Here is a 23,464-nt window from a genome sequence, read left to right as displayed (position 1 = left end):
TATCAAGACAGGATGTTGAATTTTATCAAATGCTATTTCTGCATCTATTGAGATTATTTTAAACCTTCATTCTTCATAGATCTGTTCTTCATTCTGTTAACCTGAGGCATCACATTTACTGATCTGCATATGTTGAATCATCCTTACATCCCTGGGATAAATCACATTGGTCTTGCTGTATTAATTTTCTTGATATACTGTTGGATTCAGTTTTCTCTTATTCAGTTGAGAATTTTTGTGTCTATATGCATCAGGGATATTGCTCTCTAGTTTTCTTTTCTTTGTTGTGTCATTGTCTGATTTTGGTATCAGGTGAGTCAGGGAAAATTGTCTCCTCTTCCAATTTTTGGGATAGTTCAAGAAGAATTGATGTCCTTTGAAAGTTTGGTGGAATTTGGCAGTGAAGCCATCTGGTACTGGACTTTTCTTCATGGGTAGATTTTTTATTACTGATTCAATCTCATAACTTGTTATCGTTCCATTCAGGTTTCTGTTTCTTCTTAATTCAATCTTGATAGATTGTGTGTGTTTAGGAATCTATCCATTTCCTCTAGGTTTTCTAGTTTGTTAGTGTACAGTTGTTCATAATAGTCTCTAATGATATTTTGTATCTTCATGGTAACAGTTATAATATATTCTGTTTCATTCCTGGTTTTATTTGGGTATTCTCTTTATTCTTGGTTACTCTAGCAAGTGGTTTATCAATTTTATCTTTTCAAAAAACCAACTTTTTGTTCTGTTGATCCTTTTTATTATTTTTTAGTGTCTAGTTCATTTAGTTCTGCTCTGATCTTTATTATTTCTTTCCATTAATTTTAAGTTTGGTTTGTCCTTTCTTTTGTAGTTCCTTACAGTGTATCATTAGATTGTTTATTTGAAATCACTTTTATTTTATTTGCTACTTTTTTGATATAGGTGTTCATTGCTGTAAACTTCTCTCTTAACACCACTTTTGCTGTATTCCAGCATATTTTGGTACAGTGTATTTTGGTATACTGTTTTTATTTTGTTTGTTTCAAGAAATGTTATATTTCCTCTATAATTTTTTCCTTGACCCAGTGGTCATTCGAGAGTATGTTGTTTAATTTCCATGTATTTGTACAGTTTCCAGAGTTCCTCTTGTTATTGAGTCCTAGGTTTACTCTATTGTTGTCTGAGAAGTTACTTGATAAGACTTTGAAGTTTAAAAAATTATTGACACTTATTTTGTGACCTAACATATATTCTATCCTGGAGAATGTTGTGTGTGCTGATGAGAAGAATAGCTATTTTGTAGCTGTTGAATGAAATGTTCTGTAAATTTCTCTTAGATTCATTTGGTCTAATTTGTAATTGAAACCCAGTGTTTATTAATTTTCTGTCTAAATTATTGACTGATGCTGGCAGTGAGGTGTTGAAATTCCCAACTGTTATTGTATTGGAGTCTATCTCTCCCTGTAGATCTAGTAATATTTGCATTACATATCTAGGTGTTCTAATGTTGGGTGCATATGCGTTTAGATCGTTATGTCCTCTAGCTTACTTTTGTCATTACATAATAACCTCATTTGTCTCTTTTTAGTGTTTTTTTAACTTAAAATCTGTTCTGTGTGATATAAGCACAGCTAATCCTGCTTACTTTTCATTTCCATTTGTGTGGAATATCCTTTTTTATCTCTTTATTTTCAGTCTATATGTGTCTTTACAGGTGAGATGAGATTCTTGTGGGCAGCATATAGTTGGATCTTGTTTTTTTATTCATTCAGCCAGTCTATTCCTTTTAAATGGAAAGATTAATTCATTCACATTCAAGGTTATTACTGACATGTGGGCTTGTTTCTGTTATTTTGTTATTTGATTTCCACTTGTTTTACATATCCTTTGTTCCTTTATTTTGCTCTTACTATTTACCATTGTGGCTTGGTGATATTCTGTAATCATAACATTTTTTTAATCTTATTTGTTTGTTTGCCCTACTGGTGTTTTTTATATTTTTGTGTGTTTTGATGACAGTAGAAATTGTTCTTTCACTTCCAGGTGTGAGACTTCCTTAAGTATTGCTTGTAGGGCCGGTGGCAAATTCATTTCTCAGCTTTTGTTTGTCTGAGAAAGATTTTACTTCTCTTTCATTTATGAAGGATATTTTGCTGTGTATAGTATCCTTGACTGACAGTTTTTTAAATCTTTCAACTCTTTAAATGTATTATCCCATTCTCTCCTGGCCTGTAAATTTTCTGCTGAGAAATACACTGTTAGTCTGATAGGGGTTTCCTTATAAATGACTAGATACGTTTCTCTTGCTGGTTTTACAATTCTCTCTTTGTCTTTGATTTTTGATGGTTTTGACTATAATGTGCCAGGGAGAAGAGCTTTTTAAATTATATCTGTTTGGGGATCTCTGAACTTGCATCTAGATGTCTACATCTCTTGCTAGAATTGGGAATTTTTCAGTTATCATTTTGCTAAATAGATTTTTCTAACCCTTTCATTTTCTCTTCACCTTCTGGTACACCCAAAATTCAAATATTTGGCCACTTTATAGTGTCATATAAATCATGAATGTTTTGCTCCTTATTTTTTATTCTTTTTGTCTTTATTTTTGTCAGACTAGGTTATTTCAAAATAGCTACCTTTTGATTCTGAGATTCTTTCTTCTGCTTGATCTAGTGCATTGATGGTTTCAAATGTATTTTCTGTTTCATTCAATGAATTATTTCATTCCAGAACTTCAGATCTGATAATATTTGCTTTATATATCTGTGTGCTCTGATGTTGGGTGCATATATGTTTAGATGGTTATATCCTCTAGCTGAATTGATCCTTTTATTGTTACAATGACCTTGTTTGTCTCTTTTTAATGTTTTACTTAAAGTCTATTCTATGTGATATAAGTATAGCTACTACTGCTCACCTTTGGTTTCCATTTGTTTGGAATATCCTTTTCCATCCCTTTATTTTTAGTCTATATGTGTTTGGTTCCTTTTTATGATATCTGTCTCTGTGGTAAATTTCTCACTGATAACCTGAATTGTTTTTCTCATATTTTTGTGTTGTTCTTCAGAATTATCTTGTATCTCACTGAGCATCATTTTTCTTTCACACTCCTACAGTATCAGTATTTTAAATTCTGTTTCCAGGACTTTATGAATGTCTTTTTGGTTGGGATGTATTGCTGAATAATTATTATGTTCCTATGGAGTCATCGTATTTCTTTACTTTTTTATGTTTCCTGGATCCTAACATTGATTATCTGTATATCTGGTGTAACTGTCACTTCTTCCAGTTTTTTGAATGTGCTTTTATTGAGGAGAAATTTTTCCTGATGATGTATCTATGGTGTTGGTTGGGTAGGGCACTTTGGTTTTGAATCTGGGTGCATGCAGTAGTGTAGTCTCTGAATGATGTCTTTGGCTGTAAATGGTGTCAGTGTTGTCTATTATTTCCTCAGTGGCTTAGGGTGTATTTATTAGTGAAGCCTTAGTGAAGTTTTGCTGCAAACTGGGATGCCAGGTGAGCCAGTCTCCAGACCTTAATGGTGGCAGCAGTGGGTTGACCATGCCTGTCCTTGGGCCCCAGGGCAGCATACACTGGATTCTATGTTAGTGGGTCCAGGCAGGCCAATTCTTGGGTTTCTAAGTGGCTTACTTGAGTGCCAGAAATAGCAGCAGGGGATCAGGTGGGTGTGCAGCTTCTCAAGTTCCTGGGCAGCAGCTGTGGCATAGGTGGTAGCAGTAGCAGTGGTAGAACAACTCTCTGGGACCCATGTGGTCCACACAGGCAGTAGCTGAAGGAGTTGGGCAGGAGTCAGTCTCCATATCTGCAGGTGGTGTGGAGGTGGGTGCCAGCTATTGTGGTAGCAGCAGGTAGAGAGCATCCCACCTCATACCCAAAGAGGAGTACCCAGGTTCCTCTAGTGATAGACTGGGCTGGGTGACTCCCAGCCTTCTAGACAGTTTCCTCAGGTACCTGTTGTGGGGTGAGGGGGTGTAAAGCCAGGCTGGGAAGATCTGCCCTCAGGCCCTCTGCAGTGATGCATGCAGATACTTGACTGTGGTAAACAAGGACGAGGTGATCCTCAGGCCACTGGCGAAATGCTCAGGCCAAGGTGGCTGTAGCTGCACTTTGGCCCTACTATTGAGCAGGCCGGGGTTGCTTTCTCTGGAAGTAGCCATTAGGATGGCAGCTGGGAAACCTGTAGCAGCAGCATTCCAGGTCATGAGCAGTGGAATTTGTCCTTGGGGCACATGAAAATGCACAGTCACACCTCTGCTGGAGGCAGGATATGGGATTACTACCTGTGGCTTCCACCTCAGCCTCAGTGGCAGAGTGGGAAGCAGTTCAGTGAGGATAATGCTCTCAAAATGGCACCATGGCGCAGCTCCTTAGGACTTGGTGTTTGTAGGATCGAACATGAACTGTCTCTCTGCAGCCGTGCCTTCACGCAGTCTCCAGACACCTCCCTGTCTTAGTCTTGGGGCCCTCAAGGGTCAACGGGCTCTACTGTGGCTAGGATTATGGGAGACTGTGGCTAGGATTATGGGAGTCTATGGCAGGATTATGGACCAGTGGGGCTCTCCCACTTACGTTTTCCCCACATTAGGAAGCCATCCAGACTCCCAAAACAAGATAATATTTAAGTCTGTTCTATAGAAATGTAGCGATTCTAAAGGACTTCTTGAGAAATATAACTTCATACAGTTTTTTTAACCTTTATTTTTCTGTTGAGAAAATATATTCAATAGATATCATTCACATGTGCACACTTTGATTGACATGAGTGAGGACCCTATTAGTTACAAGTCATACATTTATAGGCTCCTGTGAACCCCAAATATCTGAAACAGGTCTTAGTCAATTTAGGAAGTTTATTTGGCCAAAGTTAGTGATGCACTCCAGCAACACAGCCTCAGGAAGTCCTGACAACATATGCCCAAGGTGGTTGGGGCACAGCTTGGTTTTATACATTTTAGGGAGACATGAGACCTCAATCAATACATGTAAGATATACGTTGGTTACGTCCCAAAAGGCAGGACAACTCAAAGCGAGAAGGGGGCTTCCAAGTCATAGGTAGGTAAGAGACAAATGGTTGCATTCTTTTGAGTTTCTGAGTAACCTTTCCAAAGGAGGCAATCAGATATGCATTTATGTCAGTGAACAGAGGAATGACTTTGAGTTCTGTCTGTTTTTTATGCACAAGGAAATTTCTCTGTGAGGGAGGTATGTAGCTTTTTTTTTTTTTTTAATCTTAGTAGCTATCTTTCTTAGGAATAGAATAGGAGGCAGGTTTGCCCTAAACAGTTCTCAGCTTGGCTTTTCCCTTTCGCTTAGTGATTTGGAGGTCCCAAGATTTATTTTTCTTTCACACTCCTACAGTGAAAGAGTCCAGGGATTGATCTGCAGGCAAGATTGAATCCCAGACCTCAAGTGATGAACTAGGGACTGTCTTTCCATCCCTTTACTGCTCTTTCTGTTGCCTTTTTTCTAACCGGGACTCTACACAGTTCCTGTTTGCATTGTAAGGGAGGAAAAATAGCTTTTTCCTCAATCTTCATAAGTTCTTAGTTGGAATGAACCCCTGTAACATAAAGCAGATTAACAAGAGAAAAACAGTTAATTATATTGTATGTATATAAAAATATGTGTGTATTTTTCAAATATGTATGTAATACATATGAGATACCTGGGAAATGAGTAGTTCTCAAAGAAGTGGCTTTGAATTCTAGCTTATATATTATTCAACAAAGAACAGTAAATTTATAAAGAAGTGACAAGATAAAAGAAAATGATTTAATTCTCTAAGGGCAAAAAATTGTAGGAAGGCAAATGAATGGCAGGTAAAGGCCAACAAGTAAAGCTTTTTCATGTCGATTCCTCTGGTGCCATCTTCAGGCCAACGAGGATCCTCACATTGTCTTCCGTGGTTAACCTTTGTTCTCCCTGGTAAAAGAGGGACCAAGATACCTTTTATCTTTATAAATCTATGTCCTGCTTTTAGGCAAATAGAGAAAAGACAGAGCTTTCCTGCATCTGTGTCTTCATAATTGTCCTCAGCTCAACAATCCTTGAGCTAAAAAGGCATATTTGGGAGTGGCATATTCTGGCCTCCCACAGCATTTTGCTCACTGCTTATAAACCCACCAAAATTCCAGTAGTGGACTCTTGCCTAGCTTGGGTCTCATGCTCACCCCCATATTGGGAGTTTAGGGAGACAGCCCCTCAAACCACATGAAATGAGTTGCCCATAGGAAAGAAGTGCTAGGTTCTCAGAAAAGGGAGAGGAAAAGTCTGTTAGACTGACCAGAATTATAGTTGCCATAATATATTGCCAGTGGGTAGGCTTTAACAGTTCATAAGTATTTATTGAGTGACTACTATATACCATGTATACTCTTCTCTTTCTATTTCCCTTCCACTTCCCTTTAAGAAAACATATGTGAAGAATAGAACTGGGAGAGATCCAAGATGGCTGATCACTAGCAGCTCGGGCTCATAATTCCCAGTGAAAGCGCAGAGAACGAGAGGACGCCACACTTTCAGACGAATATTTGTTGCTCACAGACTAGGAGATTCCCAGCAGAGGAGCCCCATGGGTCGCCAGGGCGACTCTTGTGGCTGGTGTGGCGGTTTTGCTGGTGCCTTAGTGCGCCAGTTCTTGGTGCAGAGTCCGGAGATTCCCGGGCAGAAAAGCAGCATCAATCTTAACACCGCTATTTTGGCCGGCGCAGTGGATTGCTCAGATTTCGGCACTGGGAATCAACAAGTTGGACGTCAGCTCAGAGACCTAGTTAGAAAGTCGGTAATTACAAAGACGACAGATGGATAAATATATAATGAAGGGAAGAAACCAGCGTAAAAAGGCAGAGAATACTCAAAATCAGAATGCCTCTCCCTCTACAGGGGATCGCAATTCCTCATCAGTAACGGAACAAGGCTTAATAGATTACGAGTGTGTTCCAATAACAGAAGCAGGTTTCAAAACGTGGGTGATAAGAAACTTCTGTGAATTAAAAGAACTTGTTCTAACCCAATGCAAAAAAACTAAGAACTTTGAAAAAAGGTTTGACGAAATGTTAACGAGAATGGACAATTTAGAGAAGAATATAAGTGAATTGATGGAGCTGAAAAACACAACACAAGAACTTCGTGAAGCATGCACAAGTTTAAACAGTCGAATTGATCAAGCAGAAGAAAGGATATCAGAAGTCGAGGACCAGCTCAGTGAAATGAAACGAGAAGACAAGATATCAGAAGTCAAGGACCAGCTCAGTGAAATGAAACGAGAAGACAAGAATGGAGAAAAAAGGATAAAAAGGAATGAGCAAAGTCTCCAGGAAATATGGGACTATGTGAAAAGACCTAATTTACGTTTGATAGGTGTACCTGAATGTGACGAAGAGAATGAATCCAAGTTGGAAAATACTCTTCAGGATATCATTCAGGAAAACTTTCCCAACCTAGCAAGGCAGGGTAATATTCAACTCCAGGTAATACAGAGAACACCACAAAGATATTCTTCAAGAAGACCAACCCCAAGGCACATAATCGCCAGATTTATTAGGGTTGAAATGAAGGAGAAAATACTAAGGGCAGCCAGAGAGAAAGGTCAGGTTACCCATAAAGGGAAACCTATCAGACTTACAGCAGATCTCTCAGCAGAAACCCTACAAGCCAGAAAAGAGTGGGGACCAATATTTAACATCCTTAAAGAAAAGAACTTCCAACCCAGAATTTCCTATCCAGCCAAACTAAGCTTTATAATCAAAGGAAAAATTAAATCTTTTGCGAACAAACAAGTACTTAGAGACTTCACCACCACCAGGCCTGCTTTACAAGAGCTTCTGAAAGAAGCACTATACATATAGAGGAACAACCAATATCAGCCTTTCCAAAAATATATCAATAAGCAAAGAGCATTAACACAATGAAAAATTTACACTAATTAATGGGCAAAACAGCCAGCTAGCATCAAATGCCAGTATTAAACCTATATATATATTCTAATTGGATAAAAAACCAAAACCCATCGGTATGCTGCATCCAGACCCATCTCACATGCAACGATACACAAAGACTCAAAACAAAGAGAAGGAGGAAGATTATCAACCAATCAGAGAGTAAAATAAACAAATAAACAAAAAGCAGGAGATGCAATTCTCGCCTCTGATAAAGTAGACTTTAAAGCAACAAAGAGCAAAAGAGGCAAAGAAGGACATTATATAATGGCAAAAGGATCAATGTAACAAGAAGAGCTAACGATTTTATAGATCAACGAGACAGAAAATTAACAAGGACATTCAGGACTTGAACTCAGACCCGGAACAAGTAAACTTAATAAACATTTACAGAACTCTCCACTTCAAATACACAAAACATACATTACCACCTCACACCTATTCCAAAAGTGACTACATAATTGGAAGTAAATCACTCCTCAGTAATCACATAGCATTTCATAGGTTTAAATGAAATATTGGTTGGCTGCTTCTTTGTTATTTTCTTCCCTTATTCCTTCCTGTCTACATCAAGTATAATTGTTGGTATAAAAGAGGTTTTCAATACCCATTACTAAACTGCATTCTAGCCTGGGCAAGAAAGCAATAGTCCCATTCTCTCTCTCTCTTTCTCTTCCTTTTTCTTCCTCCTCTTCATTTTTTTTCTTTCTCTCTTTCTTTCTTTCAAAAAAAAAAAAAAAGAAAACATGTGAATATGAATAGTATTAAGATCATCTTGAATTCCTTCCCATTTGTTTTTAGGTGAATTATTTACATACTTTCATAATGAAACTATTTATGGTAGGTAGTTAACAAATAAATACTTGCTAACTAGTGTGAAAGGAAAATATGTTGGGCCCCAAAATCACTAAGGAAAATTCAAGCTGAAAACCACTAAGGGAAAACCTGCCTCTCATTCTATTCAGAGTCATCCCTCTATTCACTGAGATAGAGGCATGTTCTGATTGTCTCCTTTGGAAAGGCTTACTAGAAACTCAAAAGAATTCAACCACGTGTGTCTCACCTACCGGTAATCTGAAAGCCCCCTCTTTGCTTCAGGTTGTCATCGCTCGCCTTTCTGGACAGAACCAACATACATCTTACTTATATTGATTGATGTCTCATGTCTCCCCTAAAATGTATAAAACTAAGCTGTGCCCCGACCACCTTGGGCACATGTCCTCAGGACTTCCTGAGGCTGTGTCATGGGCGCACGTCCTCAACCTTGGCAAAATAAACCTTCTAAGTTAACTGAGACCTGTCTCGGATATTCTAGGTTTACACTAGTTAGTAAATAAGTATTTATTTGTGCTTTTATTAAATTTCAAAAAAAAATAATAATGGATCTTTACCCTTTAAAGATTGAGAATTGCTGTTTTAACAGATAAAACTCCAGACTGTTTGGCTACACAAAAGTAACCATCACTTTATAGCTAAAACTATGATTTTTAAGAGTGAGAAACACACCATTAATAAACCAATCTTGTATTAGATATTTTGACATTTAAATTGACTTCATGCAAATAAAATAAGCAGATCGAATTTTCTGATTTTCTCATCAGACACTATATAGATGCATTTCACATTCACATCTTAAAAAATCTAATAAGGACATTTTATCTCTTTATGTCTGGCATGTCTTTTCCTGATGAATTCCATAACCAACTAGAATGACACTAAACTGAGAAATCTCACATCACTTTCTTCTGCTTCTGTTTTATTGTGTGATCTTTCCAGGTAGTTGATTTTTTTGTGTGTGCCTTTATGGAAGCATTCTGAAATTGCTACCCATTTCTACTACTTAAATAAAATGTATTTTTCCTACATGGGAATGAATATCAAGGGGAAGAATTGAAATGTTCATACCCATGGTCCTCATCATAAGAAATAAAGTTTAAAAGAATATTCACTTTATCCTGACCTGAGTTGGAATATTTAGGAAAAATGCTCAGTTTGTAGCTCTAGCTAGTGGCATTACAATGTCACACTTTGCTGTTTGACATTCAGCTTTGTTAATCAAGAAAACCATAGATTGGCTCTTTGCATGTTGATTAAATTGATTACAGCTGTAGTCCTTGATAACATTTTTTTCAAGTGTCTGTAATTAATCAGACAATGCTTGATTAGTTTTTCTCTTGTGAGCAGATAAACTGACTTCCTTGAGAATTTTCACCCCTGAAATGACTCCCCTCCAATCAAAGGTGAAAGATAAGTGAGTCACTATATAGTTTTCCATGAGGTTTAGACCTTTTGTCCTCCAGCAACTAAAAAAAAATTATTTGAAATGAAAATAAAAACATAATATCAAACTTTCCACAAACTCATGTAAATAGATCTCCTAAAATGGAAAATGTCTATGAGTTTCCTCTGAGATTTTAGCTAGGCTGCCCCTCTATTGTAGAGCATCTTCCAACTTTGCCATTATAACCATTATTTGTCAAGTTATATCATTGAATAGACAGACCTGACATTGTAGATATCAGCCCAGGAACCATTTTCTTTTAATAAATCAGCCTCTTGAATTATGTGTTTAAAAAATAAAATAAAAAGTTAGCACCTACTTGTTTTAGTCATATCTATGGCATTAGATAAAGCAACTGTTGTTTATGCAAATGAAAGCTTGACAATTTCCAGAAACATATTTGTAAAGACCCAAAATATTTGGCTTTCATCATTGGAGTTTACTTTTTTATTTATTTATTTATTTTTGAGACAGAGTCTCATTCTGTCACCCAAACTGGAGTGCAGTGGCACAATCATAGCTCACTATGACCTTAACACTCCAGGCTCAAGAAGTCCTCCTGCTGTAGCCTCCCAAGTAGACTTTTTTATTTATTTATTTATTTATTTATTTTGAGACAGGGTCACCCAAGCTGGAGTGCAGTGGCACAATGATGGCTCACTGTAGCCTCGACCCTCCAGGCTCAAGCAATCCTCCCACTGTAGCCTCCCAAGTAGCCCAATTAGCTGGGACTACTTTCTTTTTCTTTCTTTCTTTCTTTATTTATTTATTTTTGCAGGGGGCATGTAGAGATGAGGTCTCACTATGTTGTCCATGCTGGTCTCAAACTCCTGGGCAAAAGTGATCTTCCAGCCTCAGCCTCCCAAAGTGCTGGGATTGCAGGCACGAGACACTGTGCCTGGCCGAATTCATATTTTTAATGGTGAAAGCTGTTAGGATCAATTTAAACCATGCAAGTTAGTATGGAGAAACTCCATTTTACTCTCTCCTTGTCAGTTGGTCAAGGGACCAGTCTAACACCTGTGTTTCATTAGCACTTGACACCTAAAATACTTTTTAAAGATATTTTGAAGCTGTATTTCAGAAGGGTTTTCTTATAGATCTCATAAAATTAGAAGCTCCTAAAAAGAGAGAGACTGCTTTAAAAAAAAAAAAAAAAGTAGTTAAAAAAAAATTCAACCAGGGTAGAAAACTAGGAAGTAAAAAATAAGTCTTACTTCTCCCACGCCCAACCCTACGTTCCTACTGCCAGATGTGATTATGGTTAACAGTTTCTTGGGCATTCTTCAGAAATTTTCTATGCATATATTAGAAAATATATTTTCTATGCATTTTTTTCTGTATAAAAAGGATAAGACTATACTGTTCTACAACTTTATTAAATTTTTTGAATTTATGCAGATAGATTGACCACATTCTACTTTGGCTGCTAGATATTATTTCATTGTTTCAATGTACCATAATTTATTCAGCCAGTTCCCTGGTAATGAATGTTTATCTAAGTGGTTTTCAGCTCTTTGTTACTGTATACAGTGCTGTAATAAACATCTTCATTTGCATATATTTACAAGGTTGGGCAAGTATGTGTTTACAGTTAATTTCTAGCAGTGGAATTACTTAGTCAAAAGATAATTTTGATAGATATTAACAAACTGTTCACTGGTTTACACTTCAGGCAGTATATGCTCCTAGTGTCCCATCTTCTTAATTTTATACTCTTGTATCAAACATTAGAACTTTTGCCAAGCTACTATATATCAATAGTATATCATTATTTTAATTTGTATTTCTATAATTATATATAAGTGCAAGCATTTTTCTGTATTTTGGGGACGTTTTTATTTCTTTTCTTTTGACCTGCACATTCACATATGTACCTACTTTTCTGGGACCATGACTTGTGTTTGTTCAGTATCCTTACATATCCAACAAACTGTTGGGCACAAAGACATTCAATAACTATCTAAATTTTACTTAAATAGTACATGAGACACATAAAAAGAATCTAAAATATTCCTTATTAGAGTGTAAGACTCTTCAGGCAAACTGCCATCACTTAAGATCTTCACTCTCACAGAATGACAAAAACAAGATCTCTTCTCAGGAAATTTCTGTACACTGTGAAGGAGAGGAAAGACTTTCTCTACTTTCTTAGGTTCTGTGGCTGGGTTCCATGAATCAAACTAACAAGAGAAAAATTAACAAGGGAAAAGCATGTAAATTTTACTTGATGTTGATATTTTAATTTTTACATGTGCATGGAAGTCTTCATAGAAAAGAAATTAAGACTCAAAGAAGGGCTAGACCCAGAAGACTATATACCATTATAACAATGAGAGATAAATTGTGGAGATGTCACAAGACAATAGGAAAAGGGGTTTGGGCTAGGGGCAGTAAGCTGTGGGGATGTGATTAAGAAATGTATGGTAAAAACTAATGGAATATAGGGGTTATTTCAGTAATATTTGCTAGTAGAGATTCATATCAGTGTTACCTCCCCATCTCTGGTGATAAGAATGTTCTTCTTTCCTGGTACAGGAAGAATGTCCTTCTCAGGGGAAATTTATGTCCTGTTTTTAGGGAGAAAGTAGAAGGTGAGGGAGCTCTTCTTGCATCTACTGTTTCTCAATGATCTTTAGCTCAAAATCAATATGCTAATATGGCATATTTGGAGGTAGCATGTTCTGATCCCCATATAAACTCATTTTGACACACTGGGAAGTAGATATTGTTAAGGGAAAGGTTCTTTGTTTCTTATATGTATTATCAAACACCTATGTACTAAATTTCCAAAATAACACTATTCTATTTTGCTTAAATTATACAGCAACAAGCGCCTAACTGACCTTCCTGGTCCCTCTCTTATTCTCCACTAATTCAGTCTCCTACCACTGCCACTGTGAACTTTCTCAAATGCAAATCCAAGATTCTTCTATCTTAAAATTGTTCAGTAGATCCCCAGAGCCTTTGTAATAAGGTCAGAATGCCTTTGTTTTCCAGCCAAGCATCTTGGCTACAGTTGCTAGGAGTACCCCAACGTCTCTCTCACACCTTTCTACTGTAGTTCATGCTGTTCCTTCTAGAATATTCTTCCATGTGTTCACTATCTTGCATCCTCATTTTCATCCTTCAGGAATAACCCTTTCATGACTTTTGCTAGAAAGCCTTCCCTGAACTATTCTAACTATAAGAGTTTGCCAGTCTCTCTTCAGACTGGCTTCCTCCGTGTGACAGGAAATGGGATCACCAGTGGCATCTGAATTTTTCTTTTTCAGCTCCCATCTTCATTGTGAGACTCTCTCTTTTTCAGATCCAGTTTGAGAAGTTCAGGGAAGCATAGCAATTGGCCCATATTAGGTCGGGTGTCCACCTCTGAACCAGTCTACTTCAAAATGCCATGTGGTTAGAGGGGGCTATTCCAAGAAGAAGGAGGAGGAAGGGGTCTTGAACAGTCCCTTACCTCTCTCCTACTGTGTCCTGAAATAAGATTAGAATTGTTCCTTAGCCATAAGGGATAATGGTAGGAGAAATTGGTACAAGAAAAATGAAAAAAGATTTTACCTCAACATGAGGAAAAACTATTGAACAGCCAAAACTATCGAAGATGAAATAGTAGGTACACAGTTTGTGATAGTAATTAAGATTAGATACCTAGTTGGTGGGAATGTTGTAGAAGGGTTTCAGAACATAGATGGGTGTTATTCTTCAACACTGAGAATCTGGTTAGAGATCTCTGATGAAAACAAACTGAAATCAAACAAGCATCTTAATACTTATTCAAGTCCATCTTAAGAGATACATGAAAGAGGGCATGGTGGCCAACACCTATAATCCCAACACTTTGGGAGGCCGAGATGGGAGAATCACTTGAAGCTAGGAGTTAGAGTCCAGGCTGGGAAACATAGCAAAACCCTGTCTCTACAAAAAGTTTTAAAAATAAGAAAAAAAAGAGATGTGCAAAAGAGTTTCCAACTTATATTTTAAGATCTTCTTGAAGTGGGAGATGAATTCTATGAAGAAATGCTATTGAGAGCACTATCTGTATGTTTTAGTTTTTTTAAAAAAGGAACACATATTTTCTTAGTTTTTTAAGCTAGTAAATATGTTTCTGAATCAACATTCTGCTTCCTGAGGTAGAAAATTAAATTTTTCGGCCGGGCGCGGTGGCTCAAACCTGTAATCCCAGCACTTTGGGAGGCCGAGGCAGGTGGATCACGAGGTCAAGAGATCGAGACCATTCTGGTGAACATGATGAAACCCCGTCTCTACTAAAAATACAAAAAATTAGCTGGGCATGGTGGCGCGTGCCTGTAATCCCAGCTACCCAGGAGGCTGAGGCAGGAGAATTGCCTGAACCCAGGAGGCGGAGGTTGCGGTGAGCCGAGATCGCGCCATTGCACTCCAGCCTGGGTAACGAGCAAAACTCCGTCTCAAAAAAAAAAAAAAAGAAAATTAAATTTTTCTTTCTTGGCTGTGAAGAAGCAGGTGTGTGTCACTAAACTGTGTGTGTATATGGAGCACATGGTAAGGAAACAATAGCATGCTTTTAACAAGCAGAGAAAGAGCAAGATGGAAGAAGAATGCAGATTGGGTTACAATAGCGTTATTTATTGTTTTGGAAACTTTCAATACCAAGTACTACTCAGTATTCTTGGCTAAGAAAGAGACTCTTTCGGTAGTCATACTTTGGTAAATATTGAGAGAGCAGCTACTCTTTGCCAGGACCTCTGCTAGGAACTAGAGTCTAATGAGGGGGGTGAAATTCATCAAATGATCAAACAAATGAGGTTGTAATTATGAGCTGAGATGAGAGCTCTTAGCGAGAAGATCACAGTTGCTCTAAGAGAAGGAGTGAAAGGAACTCAACTATATTGAAGAGGGAATGTCAGAAGATTTCCCAGGAGTGTGATGCTTGAGCCAAAATACAAGAGTTGGGTATGAATTCACCAGGCCAAGGGACAGTAGAAAGAGGGGAGGAAAGCATGGTCTAGACAAGGGGGCATAGCCTGGGCAAAGGCCCAGTGATGGTAGTGAGCACACTCAAGGAACTGAGAGAAGACCAGGGTGGCCAGAGCACACGGAGTGAAAGGAAACATTGCACCACATAAGGTTGGAAAAATACATAGAGACTAGTCTATGCAAAGCCTCAAAGGCTAAGATAAGGGTTCTGGTCTTTCTCCTGAGGATGATGGCTTCCCAATGACACTGGAGAGTTTGAAACGAGAGATGGACATACTGTCAGGTGATGTTGGCTATAGTATGAAGAACAGAGGAAAAATGAAGCCAGGATGAGTAAATATGAAGGGATCAGGTAACAGCATTTGCTACAGATAACACAAGCCAAGATAGTTGCTTAGACCTTGGTGGTAGAAGGGGAGATGGTGAGAAAGGTGGATTCAAAGCTATTTAGTAGAAAAATCAGCAGGAATTTTCATAAAAACCTCAAGCATTGTCTACTTCACAGTTCCTTTCACTAAGGCATAGGTCATTGAACTACAGCCTGTAGACCCAAATCCTGCCCACTGCCTGTTTTTGTAAAGAAGGCTCTTGGAATCCAGCCATGCCCATTCATAAACCTATTGTTTATGCCTGCTTTTACAGCACAACCATAGAGTTAAATAGTTGTGACAGAGACCTTATGGCTCATAGAGCTAACACATTTTTTGTTTGGCCCTTTACAGAAAAACTTTTCCAAGCATGGATTTTTCACTACTTGAAATACCATTTCCATGATATCCCATGATGCAGAAGTTCTTTATTTGGAGCCCAGAGGTTCATATATGGCCTTTAGACTATCTCTGACCTCCTGAAATTAGAAGTAAAATTTTGTATTTATGTATATATTTTTTGGAAACAGTTTTCACCAGCTTTTAAAAAGAATCTATGAATTGTCCCCAAAAATAGGTATCTCCTGGTCCTCTACCCAGTCTGTTCTCTGGCCATAAAAGTTTTTTAAAATCTAAATCTCTTTCAGAGAATAAGAAATGTACACTGATAGCAAATGATAATTATCATTAAGTATGGATAGACATTGCTGCAAATTATTAAATTCCTAATATAAGATCCCCAGTGAAAATGTTTTATTGGGCTGGCTCCTTTGACCCAGAGCTTTATGATGGCAGGTAGCTCAGTGTTGTAATTGAAAGATATATAATAATTATTGCCATGTTTTAGATTTCTGAAATAATGACTACCCCAAATAATTATTTAAATGTACGCAAGATGTAGATAGCTCTATTGCAAGCAAATTCCTTCACAGGAACAAATGGATGGATACAGCTCATGTTCTTTTTTTTTTTCTTTCTGGCTAGAATGTGTCCTCCATCAGACTATGACTCTTTGAGGGAAGGAACCAAGAATAATTTATCCTGAAATTCCTGAGGCCTGGCACAGCAGTTCAGTAAATGCTTACTGTATATATAAAGAGATGATTAAGCTGACTTGCTCTCATATAATGCTATCTATATATATGTAGACATATATATGTGTACATTCACATACATTTATTTATAGGAATCACATTAATAAAATAAATGTATGTAAAATTTTCTTGTAAACACAATCTCATTTTTAGACAAAGGAACTGAAGCCATAGTCTGTCTTAACTGAGGACATCGTCCTTAGTTCTAAAGGTATCTGATTCAGCCGTACTCAGGTACTGTCTACTGTCTAGCATGCAGGTTGAGTGAAAACAATGTGGTATTCATATAGGGCCAAGATTTTAGTATTAAATCAATCTGGTCATTATAAAAATTCACAAGATTGTATTTATTCTTCATCTGTTCAGTATTTTTTTCTGTGTATTTAATACAAATCCATGGTCTTGACTCTTGAATAAAGCACCTCTTCTTTCAGCGGTACTCAACATGTGCAGGTGTGCCTGGGAGCCCTCTTCCTCCAGTTTCAAGAGGAGGGTAAGAGTGGGAGACATACCTGAGTCCTCAAAAGGAAGGAGGAAGAGGAGGCTCCTTCCTGCATGTGCTCAGAGAGCAACTGAAAGGATGTTAATCTACCAAAAAGAACTGGAGGCTTTTCATTACAGGGAGATAGAGTCAGTCCTTGGCATAAAAGGATTATAGTCAGAGCTGAAGAAACCAACCAGAGTATCAAGTCCAAGGGGCAACTATGGAAATGGTGGAACAACAAGCAAGAATAGATTCTGGAGCACAGGTAGCTGGGTAAGAAGCAGACCAGGGAAATGGTTCAGTACTAAAGCTAAGACTGGTGTGTGGTGAAGGAGCCTTAGCTAGAACTCCCCATTCCTTGAATGTTTGCTGCTTACGTAGGGGAAAGTATGGAGGTTTAAAGGAGTTGAACAAGGATCAAGACAATGGGTTAGCATTAAATATCACATGTAAAAATGTAAACATGTAAGATACAGATGCTGGACTGCACATTTCTGCTACTATCAAGTCACCAAAAAAAGAATGCTCTTGAAAAAATAAAATTATTAAACATATATAAAGTAAAATGAAAAACAAAACAAACAAACAAAATGCTACCAGAGTGGGGAAATGGTATAACTTGGAGCATCATTTCTCAAGGTGTGTTCTGTGGTCCCAAAAGATGTTACCAGTTCTAGATACATAAATTTGAGCGATACTGCATACTCTAGCCTCCTCTTGGGATACTCACAGTGTTTTAAAAGCTCTGAGAAGTCCTGCAAGAAAAATCCTGGTTGATTTTGTTTGGCCCAGAGTTGTTTATATTTTAGTTAAAATGAAAACCTTTCTTTTTACATTGTACTTTGTAAATGCTTACTTAGTAAAAAGCTAAACAAATGAGTTAGATGCTTTGATTAAAAATTTCTTAATTGTATAAAATCTTCTAATTATGTGTTAAAATATCATCACTTGTCAAAAGAACTCTGTAATTATTTTTAAAAGATAAAATTAGACATATGTTGTACCAGAATAAACTCACACCATATACCAGAGTAAACTCAAAATGGACAAGAAATCTAACTGTAAAAATGAAGCCATGTACTAGAAGAACATGTAACTCGAAGAAAACATGGGTGAATTTCTACAGAACTTGGTTGTAGGGAAAGGCTTTATAACTATGACCCAAAATACAAAGGCAATTTTTTTAGATTGCTCATACCTTTGCCTACATAAAAATAAAATCTTTTGCATGGCACAAAGAAAAAACACAATAAACAAAGACAAATTATAAAGTGAGGGGAAGATAAAAAATCTGATAGAAGAAAGGTCAAAAGATGTGAACAAACATATATATGGCACATGCATACATATATATGTCAACATGTATTTACATAAATGCCCTTAAATATATGAAAACACAGTCAACTCCACACATAATGAGAACAAATTCAAATCAAGCCTACTTTAAAGTGTCAGTTCTCACCTCTCAGATCAGAAAGCATTAAAATATTTGACAACATATTCCACTGAAGTTGCTCTCGGGAAATCAGCATTCTCATACATTGCTGGTGAGAATGAAAACAGGTACAATCCTTGTGAAGGGAATTTGCCAATATCTAACAAAGTCAAGTATGCATTTACCTTTTGTTCCAGGATTTTTTTTTTGTTCCAGGTAAATTTTTAGAAATTTACCTTTTCACAATGTACCTCTAAGTATACAAAAATAGACATGCCCAAGCTTATTCATTGAAGTGTTAATTGCAATCATTGCAAAACATTGAAAATATGCTCAAACATAGAAGGTGAAATAAATGATAGTACATCCATATGGTGAAGTATTACGCCATTCTAAAAAAAGAATGAGGAAGCTCTCCCTGAACAGGTATGGAATGATTTCTAGGATATATTGTAAGCTGAGAAGATAAAAGTACAAAAGAGTACTGTAAGATGCTACCTTTTGCATAAGTAAGAAAGGGAATAAAAAACAGACATGTAACTATTCAGTTTTTGTAAAATGAAACACAGAAAGACAATACCAGAACTAATGAAATTTATTACCTCTAGACGGGTGGGTAGGAATAGAGAAGAAGTGATGAGGAGATGGGAACAAATTGGAAGAGACAGGAGGATGTGACTCTTGCCCCAAATGTGCCCTTCTGTAATTTTGATTTTGGTTGTTAATGTATGTAATCAACAACAAGAACAACAGTAATAAAAATCAACAAGAATGGAGAAAAAAATCCTAAAATGTAACACAAAAGGAAGCAGATGACTCTCATTGTATTTCGAATGACTAATATACTCACATTGAAGATGGGGAACAAAAGAACTCAAGTCAGTTTTGAATATGGTGTTTTGACCAAAGAAGAAAAATAACTGTAAGCAAATCAAGAACTTTAGAGAGTAGGTTTAGGGTGTTTCTTGTTTGTTTTCCTTGGCAATTCTGACACTACTTTCAGTATCTTCCATAATTCAGGAAGTAAATATCTTGTGGATAATGGGGGCCAGTTTCCTCACTGTCAGAAGAGGGTTACAAATACAGAAAGAAGAAAGATGAGAATGGACCTGTGGTATTGGATTAGTATTAGAGGAGCCAATGTGAGTGCAGTTACAGATCAGGGATCATCAGATGTTTTCAGTAAAGGAGAGAAAATAAATTACTTAACTCTGCCATGGCAGCACATAAGCAGCCATAGACAATACATAAACAAACGAGCATGGCTGTATTCCCATAAATTTTTATTTATGGGCACTGAATTTTGAATTTTATATAATTTTCATCTGTCATGAAACATTATTTTAATTTTTTAACCATTTAAAAATGTAAAAACCATTCTTAGTTTGCAAGCTATACACAAACAGGCAGTGGGCCAGACTTGACCCATGGGCCATAGTTTACTGGCCCCTGTTTAGATAGATGTATAGATAGGTCAGTGGATACATAGATTAAGAGACAGAGAGCAAATATGATAAAATGTTAACATTGGGGAAGCTGGGTGAAGGATATACAGTAGTTCTTTGTATTCTTCTTGCAAGTTTTCTATTAATCACAAAAAGAAGAACCCTGTACTTTTCATAGCTACTGCTGAAAAGGAAAAACACTGATTAAATTATTGACCTAAGAAGTGAATGTCTTACATTTCATAACATTCACACAACTCTCACCTACGCTTTTCCCACCAGGATAGCTCCTACTGTGGTTATATAGAATTTCTGATTATTAGCTGGGGGTGTCATCGTGTGATAACATTATTTTCTCCTGTTCATCCTTGCTCTTCATCACCCTTAGTGAGTAATGAGGTCACAGGGCTGGTAATTTATATATGACCTTGTAATTTTCTATAATGCAGGAATTTTTTGGTCTGCTATAATTAAGTAGACTAAATAAACAGTGCTCATCAGAAAATGCCCCATTAGCTTGGAAATCTGACAAATCCTTTCTGATGTGTCCTTAATGTGTTATTATGAAACTCAATTACACAGCGTGCTCACCTTACTTATTTCACCAGCCATAATCTAGTGATAGCTATGGTGAGCTGTGACTGAAAGTTATCATACAATATTATAAGTAGGAAATAAGTGATTTTGACATTACTATGCTTTTTATGCTTGAAGAGTGAATGGTTTGTAAGGAAAATCTCTGCTGTATAGACTGGTAACCGTTCTACCATCTTTTACTGGTTTAATTCCAACAAAGTCCAATTTCTACCCTGGTTTATTTATCATTGTAGGTAAGGCCACACCATGATCTTCATTGATAATGAAAATGGCAGAGGTCAAAGCTGAAATTTATTGAGTGCTAACTCATTCCAAATGTTTGTCTTCCATTTTTTTCTACTTAATCCTAACACTCAACTCTGAAGCACAGTTATCATCTCCTTTTCTTTTCTTTTTTTTTTTTTTTTTGAGATGGAGTTTCGCTCTTGTTACCCAGGCTGGAGTGCAGTGGCGCGATCTCGGCTCACCGCAACCTCCGCCTCCTGGGTTCAGGCAATTCTCCTGCCTCAGCCTCCTGAGTAGCTGGGATTACAGGCACGCGCCACCATGCCCAGCTAATTTTTTGTATTAGTAGAGACGGGGTTTCACCATGTTGACCAGGATGGTCTCGATCTCTTGACCTCATGATCCACCTGCCTCGGCCTCCCAAAGTGCTGGGATTAAAGCATAGCCATGCTAAGTGACTTGGCCAAGTTCTTACTATAGGAAGCATGGAGCTGGGATTGGCCTGCAGAGCCAGTGCTCTTAGCTGTTGGTTACGACTGTCTCCCATTGTAGATTAAGACCACAGGAAATACAGAAATTTAGAAGGAAATTATGTAATTGCAAAGACATGCTTCTATTGAGAAGAATAAGGTAAATGATACAGGGCACTTATAGCAGTGCAAGAAATAGAATTCACATTGAAAAATCTTTTACATTCTCCTAACTGCTCCCTACCGCTGAAGAATCTCAGCAGTAAGTTTAGAGATGAGAAGGGCTTGAAGTAGAATATGCAGTGACTCAAGCCTTCTGGATGTTGCCAGCTTGAATTATAACCCCCAGGCATCTGCTAGAGGAAGCAGGAGAGTGGGAAAGAGTACAGTAGGAAGGAAAGTAAAGAGATGGGGAAATGCCCTCACACTCCACCTTCTTTTGCCTCCACTGCTCGAAAGCCTCGAGTTAAGGCTGAGGGACTCTCAGCACTGTGGGGGCCCATGATAACTCCAAGACTGACTTCAGTTCCAAGTCACCTTGTGGAATGTGATCATCCATGACATGTGGCATGTGACTTTGTCAGGCTTTCTTACCCAAAGCTCATAAGGAGCTTCATCTCAGCTGCACTTCCTCTGAGTTACTGAAATATTTTCTTATGTGAAAAGAACTCTGCTATAATTTAATAGCAACAATAATGAACTTTTGAGAGGAATATTTATTTAGTTGAAGTATTTCTCAAACTGGCTAGTTAAGTGATTGACTTCATATTAACCAATTTACAAAACTGGATATTGATATCTGGACATCTGTCTTTCTGAGATATGAAGGAGGGAAAAATGTTTCTTTGTGAAAGCCCCAGGGAATTGAAAATCCATGGGAAACATAAAGTCGGTATATGGAATTCCAGACATGTTCACTTTGTTTTCTTTTTAGGGACTGGTTAAATATGTTGAGCCCACCAATTGTTCCTCCCAGTCAACAACCGGCTGAGCAGCATCCAGATTCCTCTGAAAGTTTGAGTGCTCAAGGTGGGAATATGAAAAATGCTATGCATAAGAAAATAAAAATAATTTACTATAAGTAGAGAGAATCTATCACTTTGAGATGCCACTGTTTTTATTCAGTGTTGATCACTTAGTCTTACACACCCTAAATGAGGTAACCTGAGCCTCATTTTTTAGAATAATGGGTTCTTTACAGCTAAAGAGAAGATGAGAGAAATTGCTCTTGTTCTTCTAAAGGTTAATTCCAGGACAAAATATAGTTTAAGGTATAAGAATATGGTTCGGATGTCAAATTGACCTTCATCTGAATTTCAGCAGTACCAATTCCCACTGTGTGACCTTTATGAATTTTGATTACTACATCTATAAAATAATACGAATAATAGTTAGTGCCCCCGCATTGAAGATTCAATAAGATGCAATATATGAAGCACTTAGAATAGTGCCTACCAAATACCAGCTGTTGGCATTATTATACAGCAGACGCAATATTTTAACATTACTCAGATACCTGTTTCCATGAATGAAGAGATACAACCTTTTCATTAAAGCAGAAGCTGTCACGTAGCTACAATAGGTATTAGTAAGACAAAAATCAGAAAGAACCAGGAATGAAAATTTGCCAGGTGTTCATTTTGTTGGCATGAGCCATAAAGATGAACCATTTGTTTCTGGTTGTAAGCAGGAAACTTGACTGTCAGGTGTACGTGGTGGAGGAACACAAGAGAATCTCTGGTGAAAACTGAGGAGCTGAGATGGCAGAGGCATGGGGTAATCTCAAGTGCATAATTAGAGTGACAAATAACCTCAGAGTGGGACTCTCTGAGACAGTTTTCTGGGTTGAATTTTAAAGATGGAAATGCTGTATCTGAAGCTTTAAAAAAGTGGAAGTGAAACCAATATAAATTTCTCCAACAAAAAGGCCAGTTTTTTTTTTCCCTAACTGCCCCAGGGAAAAAAGTAGAGCATCACATTTTTCTTCAGGTATGGAGAATTCAGAGTGAGAGCTCATACATCTGAGTTGTACGTCTTGGCTGCCCAAGGGATGGAGATGTCTCTGTGATTTACTATCTAAAATAGATTATGCCCCTCAAATTGGGAATCTTTTTAGAGGTGTGCATTTATAATTACTTATGACAGAAAAATAGAATCTTGGCTGTCAGGAGGAG

General features: G+C 37.4%; 1 protein-coding gene across 8 annotated transcripts in view; it reads left to right on the top strand.

The window, feature by feature from the left end:
- The window catches only part of CFAP20DC (CFAP20 domain containing), a 350,823-nt gene that overhangs the window by 277,913 nt on the left and 49,446 nt on the right, over positions 1-23,464 (top strand). For 6 of the 8 annotated variants that reach the window (XM_012462831.3, XM_012462830.3, XM_012462834.3 and 3 more), the window contains one exon: positions 22,225-22,319. The exons of 1 other annotated variant lie outside the window; for it this stretch is intronic. In XM_012462831.3, the coding sequence (XP_012318254.1) occupies positions 22,225-22,319 (95 nt within the window). Of the gene's footprint in view, positions 1-16,524; positions 16,601-22,224; positions 22,320-23,464 lie in introns of those variants that run through there. One more of the 8 variants, XM_064367279.1, reaches the window with a different exon arrangement.

Source organism: Aotus nancymaae, unplaced genomic scaffold, assembly GCF_030222135.1.
Source record: "Aotus nancymaae isolate 86718 unplaced genomic scaffold, 86718_ANA_hifiasm-v0.15.2.pri h1tg000067l, whole genome shotgun sequence".
Lineage (NCBI taxonomy): Eukaryota > Metazoa > Chordata > Mammalia > Primates > Aotidae > Aotus > Aotus nancymaae.
The sequence above is the reverse complement of the archived record's forward strand: the minus strand, read 5'-3'. Positions and strand labels throughout refer to the sequence as shown.